This window comes from Cydia pomonella, chromosome 19, assembly GCF_033807575.1.
Source record: "Cydia pomonella isolate Wapato2018A chromosome 19, ilCydPomo1, whole genome shotgun sequence".
Lineage (NCBI taxonomy): Eukaryota > Metazoa > Arthropoda > Insecta > Lepidoptera > Tortricidae > Cydia > Cydia pomonella.
Window position 1 is genome coordinate 17,242,234 of NC_084721.1, and position 9,121 is coordinate 17,251,354.

The 9,121-nt window shown below is 38.7% G+C and overlaps 1 protein-coding gene across 1 annotated transcript; it reads left to right on the forward strand.

Moving 5' to 3' along the window:
• The first annotated feature begins 549 nt into the window (after positions 1-549).
• On the forward strand, positions 550-4,929 carry LOC133528223 (arylphorin subunit alpha-like). Its single transcript, XM_061865502.1, has 5 exons — positions 550-679; positions 1,870-2,003; positions 2,239-3,066; positions 3,191-3,354; positions 3,944-4,929. Exons 1-5 carry the CDS (start codon positions 586-588, stop codon positions 4,836-4,838), a joined length of 2,115 nt encoding a protein of 704 aa, XP_061721486.1. The 5' UTR covers positions 550-585; the 3' UTR covers positions 4,839-4,929.
• The last annotated feature ends 4,192 nt before the right edge of the window (positions 4,930-9,121 follow it).

The following is a 9,121-nucleotide window of genomic DNA, read 5'->3' on the forward strand; positions in this document are numbered from 1 at the left end:
ACCTAGTGGGTAGTGACCCTGCCTACGAAGCTGATGGTCCCGGGTTCAAATCCTGGTAAGGGCATTTATTCGTGTGATGAGCATGGATATTTGTTCCTGAGTCATGGGTGTTTCCTATGTATTTAAGTATTTATATATTATATATATCGTTGTCTAAGTACCCTCAACACAAGCCTTCTTGAACTTACTGTGGGACTTACTCAATTTGTGTAATAATGTCCTATAATATAAAAAAATATATATTCATCCCTCAGAGTACCTCTATAGTGAGAAACAACAAAATCACTGTACAGATAAATATAGAAAAATGGAGAATTAGCGGAAACGGCTCTAGTTCATGTACCTTTCATTCTAGTCTTCGCCTTGATGAGATAGAATGTTTATCACTAACTTCATTAAAAATATTCCATTCCACTATATTTCGACTATCTGCGAAGATAGTCGAAATTGTAAACATCGGTGAAAGGTCGCCTGATTATTATACTCGTAAACAATTATGTTGCTAGGAAGAAGATAAGGTGATGGATCGGGTATATAAGACCATACCTGGAGTAAGTTCGGCACAGTTGAGGTCTGTCTGGAAAGATGAAGACTGTCCTGATCCTAGCTGCTGTCGTGGCCCTGGCCGTCGCCGGTTCCATTCCGTCTGTTCCGCATAATGAAGTGGAGCTGAAATCTGGTAAGAGCTTTATTTTTTAATAATTTACTTGAAATTCGCTTGGCAACTAAATATGCTTAAATACTAAAAAAAGTACAAGAATTCATTACCTTTATTAAAAAATTTGGCCTAAGTCGAAGTCGCTCGGTAGCGTACCCAGAAGGCTGGCCGCATTGCCCCGCTGGATGCCAATGCTAATCCAATGACCTAATATAAGATTTGAATTCACTGGTAAATTAGCCTACCGTTGTACCAATTGTATGTGGTATTTAGGAATTGATCACGTCGAACATTTTTATTATATTCTTTTCGGTTTTATTACATATTTTACAGTACATATGGTGCTACTTTTCCGCACTAGTGCGTAAATTAGCACATTATGTAACTATGTCGAAAATTTAAAGGGACATATGTACTGTAAAACGTTGTACTCGTGTCGATTTAAAACACTTCCTTCGGTCGTGTTTTAATTTATCGCCACTCGTTTCGAATTTCCTATTTTTCGCACTTGTATCGTAATGTACTATTGTTCTCGTTTTATTTCAAAAATTGTTATTTTGTTAGATGTAGATGATGATGAAGTGTCAGAAGCAGCTTCGACAAATTTCGCATGTTTCTTGAAATCGAATGTCATGGCAGTCGGCCACGACTTTAGTTTGTCTCTACATAAAAAAAGTTTGCACGACCGCAATTTTGACGTTTATTAAGTTTGTAATAACATTACTTAACTGTATGTACAGTCTCAGATCACACGAGTATTTTAATTAGGCATTAAAATACTCGTGTGATGCTTATATGAAACTCATTTTATTCGTTTTATATACCCACACTCGTACTTTAAAGCCTTTAATTAAGAAGCAGCCACATAAACTACTATTAAAAGTGCTTCTATAAATTTACTACAATAAACAGTGGTTTTTGGTTCAAATTAATTTATTGGCATTTCTATGTGTGATAATCTGATAATGGACCTACATTCTGATTACATTTTAGTACTAGAAGGAGAAGTAGTAATCACTTTATTGTACACAACACAGGTTTACAAAAATAAATTATAGAAATGAAAGTACATAGTCGAACGTATCCCTATAAGGGATCTCTTTCAGCTAACCTTCTTCTTTTTTATTTCAGTTAATTTTATATTTAATAAATCTTTACTATATTTTGGTTTGATAACGTGCTGTATTTTATTTCTATTTTTATTGTTACAGTTGACGCTCAATTCATCGAGCGCCAAGAGAGAGTCCTCTACCTTCTGGAGAGTATAGGACAGTACAGAAATGACGCCGACTGGTTCAAGCTTGGTAACGAATACAATGTCGAGGCTAACATTGACAACTACACCGTAAGAAACAAGTTTCTACTCATGTAAACTTGATTATATTTATATAACAAGAAAGAAGATTTTAGAACAAGAAATTGGGATTCAATTTTAACTTACAAAAATTTATTATTTAATTAAATAATTATACGTAGGCGTGAAACTGAGTAAAAAAGGATTTTACACTCAGTTTCAGGATGATTTGAATTGTTAACAAGACCATTTGAACTTTATACTGAACCAACCTTTTTGATTTCAGGACAGGAAGGCCGTCGAAGAGTTCTTGATGTACTACAGGAGCGGTTTCATGCCCAAGTACAAGACTTTCTCAGTCTTCTACGATGAGATGAGGGAGGAGGCCATCGCTCTCTTCAAGCTCTTCTACTACGCCAAAGATTTCGAGACCTTCTACAGGACCGCCGCCTTCGCCCGCGTCCACTTCAACGATGGACAGTTCCTTTACGCCTATTACATCGCTATCTACCAACGCCCCGACACCCAGACCTTCGTGCTCCCTGCTCCGTACGAAATGTTCCCTCAGTACTTCGTCAACACCAAGACTTTCCTGAAGGCCTACCGTACTAAGATGCAGAACGGCGACTTCGACCCCGCCTATGCTGCCACCCACGGCATCTACCACGAAAACGGCAGATACGTCTTCTATTCCAACTACACTAGTCCCTGGTTGACTGGCAGCGCTGAGGACAGGCTTTCCTACTTCACTGAGGACATTGGCATGAACTCCTACTACTACTACTTCCAGACTCTCTACCCCTTCTGGTGGGACAAGATTAGCTTCCCTCAGTTTGAACAGATGCGTGCAGACATCTTCTACTTCAACTACCAACAGCTTATTGCTCAGTACTACCTAAACCGTCTTAGCAACGGACTTGGAGAGATCCCAAAATTCTCGTGGTACATGCCCGTCGAGACCGGTTACTATTGCCAGCTGTCCTCTTACTATCCCTTCTTCTCGAGAAACGAAAACTACCAGATCAACAATGTAGACAATGAACAGTACATTAGCTACCTTTCCACCTACGAGCAGAGTTTCTTATACTACTTGGAGCAAGGCCACTTCAAGGCTGTGAGTATAACTCTTAATTTGCCTAATAACCCATCACAACCCTAATAAAAATGGCATAGCTACTTTTGATCACCAAAGAATACTGTTATCAGTACTCTTACTACAAATTTCAATTTCTTTGCAGTACAACCAAGAGATCGACCTGCGCAACTCCAACGCCATCAACTTCGTCGCCAATTACTGGTTTGCCACTGTCGACCTGTACGAGAAGTTGCCTAAGAACTACGAACGTTTCTACGAGATCATCGGTCTGCATCTTCTATCCGGCACTCCTGAGCCTACTGACAGGTAAGTTATCAAAACATACATCACCATTTGAGGGATGACAGCAACAGATAAAGCAATATCATGGCATTTTTAGGGTTCCGTTCCGTAAAGGGTCAAAATCCGTCCGTCCGTCCGTCCATCTGTCACCAGGCTGTATCTCATGAACCGTGATAACTAGACAGTTGAAATTCACAAATGATGTATTTCTGTTGCCCCTATAACAACAAATACTAAAAACAGAATAAAATAAATTTTAAGGGTGGCTCCCATACAACAAACATAATTTATATGCCGTTTTTATAAATAATGGTACGGAACCCTTCGTGCGCGAGTCTGACTCGCACTTACCCGTTTTTTTCTTGTCACGTAGTTTGTGGTTATAATTCATATTTGTAGTCTATTCAGCCACCATAATAATGTATATGGAAATAATTTTCTGGAATAAATTTCATTCATTCATTCATAAATGGCACCTGCACGAAATAATACCATAAATTGCCATCAAAGACACAACATGACATAAATGCTGAAATGTTAAAAATGTTTGCATGTTGGTTGCTTTCAAGTGGAAGATTATTACAAGTTTACTAATAATTGATTGTCTTTCCAGATACACCATCTTCCCCAGCGCTCTGGAGCTGTACCAGACCTCTCTGCGCGACCCTGTCTTCTATCAGTTCTACGCTCGCATCCTGAACTACTTCCTCCAATGGAAAGAGTACCTTGAACCTTACAGCTACAGCCAGCTCCACTTCGAGGGAGTTAGGATCAGCGGCGTCAGGACCGACAGACTGGTTACCTTCTTTGAGCCCTACGACTTTGACATTACCAACGACATCTTCCACAGCGTTGAGGAGTTCAAGGCTAACGACCCTACCATCTACACCGTCCGTCAGCCCCGTCTCAACCACAAGCCTTTCACCGTTACGGTCGATGTCAAGTCTGACGTCGCCACTGATGCCGTGATCAAGTTCTTCCTGGGTCCCAAATACGACAGCAATGGCTATCCTCTTAGTATTGAAGACAACTGGATGAACTTTGTTGAGCTCGACTGGTTCGTGCACAAGCTGACCGTTGGACAGAACACCATCGAGCGCCACTCGTCCGACTTCGCCCTGTTCAAGGAGGACTCCGTATCTGTGGCTGACCTCATGAAATACTTCAAACAAGGAAAGATTCCTCTTGACATGTCGGAGAGGTTCTTCTACCAGCCCCGGAGAATGATGCTGCCTAGGGGTACCAGGGGTGGCTTCCCCTTCCAACTATACGTCGTCATCTACCCCCACACTCCTCTGCCTCAGGAGATGGCAGAGTACAGGACTTACTTCCCCGACATGAAGCCCATGTCTTATCCCTTCGACCGCCCCGTGTATGAAACTTACTTCAGGCAGCCCAACATCTACAACGAGGATGTGTCCATCTACCACGAGGGAGAAGAGTACCCCAACTTCTACAACGTTAGGGAGTACTATCCTAACTACCAGAACCAAGTGCCTAAGCATTAAGAGAAATAAACCGTCCAAGGTGTGCTAATAATGCTGCTATTGAATTGTATGAAATGATCTAATAATAATTCAAAATAATAATACATAAAAATATTTTTACTACCTACCTGATTCCTATCTGTTATAGTCCGGTTCATTCCGTTAACAAACAAAACTCCGGAAAAAAGCATGAAACTTGGCGTTCATGTAGCATATTTAGGTTAGAAAAATTTGAAAGGGAAAGCACATTGTCAAGTAGATGCTTTCCCCTTCCCCACAATATTGGGTCTCAGTTTGGAGATTTTCATTGTTTTTAGAGTAATGGTCAAAGTTACAATAAAACTTTCTATAATCAAAACATTCTCCGTAGAAATTCTGCTCTGCAGTGCCTTGGAAGTATATAACTGAGATTAAGTGTTATATTATGAGTCACGCATTATTTTGAAGATTTTGGCTAAGCATATTTTTGTGCCTTACGGACACTATGAACAATATGGGAGACATTAGGTGATAAAGCATCATTTGGTGTTCTTTTATAGTCTTAGACCGTCCATATTCCGTCTTTTGACATAATTATGAAGTCTTCCTTGGTTGGGTGATATTTCTTAAAGCTGTCCCACTATCTTGTATGAGTCGTATGGCAGAATATAATCGCTCGTCAAAACGTACACCTTGCATAATTTGAAAGCAAAATACGTGAATGGCATCTTTTGTAAGGTATTTAATGAAGAATATGTTGTTCATTGGCAGTTTTTTAGTAATTTGAACCGTTTTTCTAATAACTATTAAAAACTCAAAAATGGGACACAAAAGTGGGGGAAAGGGGACGAGGAATCCTCGTACTTTTGCTTTTTTGTTTTCTGCTTAAGCTGGACTGGACTGTACGTTGATTTTTATGAGTCGGACTAAATATAAAACAAATTCCGAATTTGCAGTCAAATCAAAGGCAACACTAGTATTTTTAATTTTATTGTATATATTGGAGAAACAACAAAAAATATAGATTAGATTAGATGATTAGATGATTTATTTCGAGAAAGACAATTACATCATAAATTTGCATTGATGTCAAAAATATAAGAATTTCTATCATGATCAACAAAATAAAATATAAAGATATAAAATTATAGCTCCAATAAGGATTGTCAATACAATTAGTATAACAGTAAGTAGGTAAATACTTACAAAATCCAAAATATAAATGTACAATGTCACAACTGACGAAAATACAAGAACAATAAAAATAAAAACGATAAATAAAAAGTTAATTAATATATGACAGGATAAGTAATTTTCATTGTCAGGTACATACCTACTAGGTGAACTTACTGAAGGGAACATCTACACACTTAAACACTCTCAAGCACTGTTACATACAAATTAATTACTAACACGAAATATAATCTTACAATTCAATATATATTTATTTCAGACCAAATTACAGTCCATTAAAACCTACTTTAAGTACAGTAAAACCTACTTATATCTATGTTAGTTTATCCAAATTCTATCTTAATAATAGCCTATTTACAGTCTTGGTGCTTTGGAGCATGCAACGACACCCTAAGTCGTTTAAAAGGGTTATCCATTCTCTCTCCTATTGTCGCTAAGAAACTGTTAGCGCTGCCTCGCACCCCACACATCTGACAATGAAAATGACAGTAGAAATAATAGCGACGATGAACACTTTACTGACGATCACTATGTTGGCTGTTAATAATATTGAGTACTTATTTGATTTCGATATTTAGGCTATGCAACATTGAATATATCAATTAAAGTAAATTCTTTATTGTGTTACAAATATGACGCAAAAGGGCTCGCAACTCGGCGTTACTACAGGTACAGGCGGTGGAAACAGAGAGTAAAGTGTTAGAGCGCGAGCTTTACCGAGAAGGGACTCTAAACTGCAGCCGGTACAGGAATTCCATACTATTATAATGCCCTCTGCAGATATTATAGAGAGTAATTGTGTAACACCAATTTTGTCTGATCCCCAACGTTTGCAATATGGAAGGTGGAGGTAAAGAAAGTAATCGCCATATACCAAAAAGCGTCATCAAAAAACCTTAAATAGGTGGCGCTACAATACCTAGAGTACTTGAACAAAAAAATCAAATCATAGACAGCACACTTCACTCCGTCAATAACGCCTAGGTTCTTAGCTACTCTAGCGCTACTCTGGAGAGATTTGGAACTATTATTTATAGCTGACAGCTGGACACTTTTGCAACAGTTCTATCATAACAGATTTCTCTCCTCTTAAATCCACACTCCATAGTTTGCAACTTATAATAGTGCAACAGATCGACGTAAGGTAGACGCTCTCAATTTTGTATGAACCGCCTGCAAGAATTTGTTTTCAACCCTTTCTATTGCATTTGCATATGTTTTATACAGTGAATTCCTGAGTAAGTATCCATATTTCAAATGGGGTTTAACCAGTGAATTTTCAACAGAATATTTTTATAAAACTTTTGCTGTTATCAGAACAAAAACTAGCATTTGATACCGCCTGTCTGTCTGTCTGTACGTCTGTCACGAGGCTGTATCTCATGAGCCGTGACAGCTAGACAGTTAAAATTTTCACAGATGATGTATTTTGATGTATTTGTATGATTGTAAGGGAAAAGTGTGGACTGAACGAAGATGTAGTGACAAAAATTGAGAAAGGTATGTTGAGATGGTTTGGACACGTGGAAAGAATGAGTGAAAGAAGGTTAACAAAGAAGAAAGAAAGAAGAGAGAAGGTTGGTAAGGGAGAAGTAGAAGAGGGAGTTGGAAGGGGTAGACCTCGGCGGACTTTCTCTGATCAAATCGGGGAAATCCTGAAGAAAGGCCAGGTCAAGAGCACCCTAAACCGACGAGCGTGTATGAGGAATGTCATGAAAGTGAAGGAAGCGAAAGAGGTATGTCAGGATCGTAGCAAGTGGAAATCCGTGGTCTCTGCCTACCCCTTCGGGAAATAGGCGTGATTATATGTATGTATGTATGTATTTCTGTTGCCGCTATAACAAAAAATACTAAAACGTATGGAACCCTCGGTGGGCGAGTCCGACTCGCATTTGTCTGGTTTTTTGATATACGCGTTACCTATTTTGTATTAAGAGTTGATAATTATGTTTATATTTTTTGTAAAGGTCATCTGCAAGCATTTATCGTTTGCCAATTGCAGCGTATTTTTAAAACAGTAAATATTAAATATTTTGCAATAGATTATTGTTAATAAGTTAAAATGGGGTAGAACATATTTTTTCAACGAGATACGTTAAATTACGGTTTGGGGAATTGTTCTTCTAAGATGGTTGAGAGAGATTTATATCGAGAACATATTTATTTTGTTCAGTCGCTCGGGTTCATCTGGTCTAAAATATTAAAATGTTCACGGTACCAGAAAGTCCAGTTATACAAAATGAAAAATTCAAAACGTCTTCAGTATCAAAAAGAAAGTATTAAAATGACTAGATTATTGAAGTGGCTATATTGTCAAAATTTAGCCTCAAAAAAGCTCGGTGTGCACAACAGATCGAGACAGTATTTCACACCGGCCCACCGCCTACAGCTCTATAAGGCGCAGGTGCACCCACACATGGAATACTGTTCTCATCTATGGGCAGGGGCACCTAAAACGTATGGCGCTAGTGCACTTCAAATATTCGGGATTGGATCTGATATGTCAATGTGACGTTTTTGGTTGAATAAAAGTCACTTTTGACCCTGACATATCCGATCCATATATTAGGCCTAATTACGACCTAATATTTGGCGTATCTTAAAGTTCGAATTGGACCAATTATATATTTTTATTATTTGGAATCTATCGTCTCCCCCAATTTCTCCATTGATCTCTATTCAGTGCTGTGTCTGGCCACTCTTTCAAGAAGGATTCCAGTTCATCCCGCCACCGCTGACAGGGTCTGCCAGATCCCCGATTCGAGTTTTCGGGCTTCGATTACATATAAGTAATTAATGTGCTTAAGCAGGGTAAGAGCACAATCCCAAAATTCCGGAAGAAGATTCGTGCCGGGGCATCCGCCGGTTTGCTAGACATATTGCGTGGCAAAATCCGCATTTCCTTTCCAAGGCGCGGAGACATAAAATATATCTTTGGCAAGTCGTTCAATACGATACTGAACGAGACATTAGAGAGACACGATCCCCAAGATGAGCTCAGATAATGGTTTAAATATTCCATTGGAGACAATTCGACTAACTGCGAAAATAGGCGAAATTGTAAACATCGGTGAAAGGTCACCTGATATTTAAAATCGTAAACACGTTGTTAGGTAGAAGATAAGGTGATC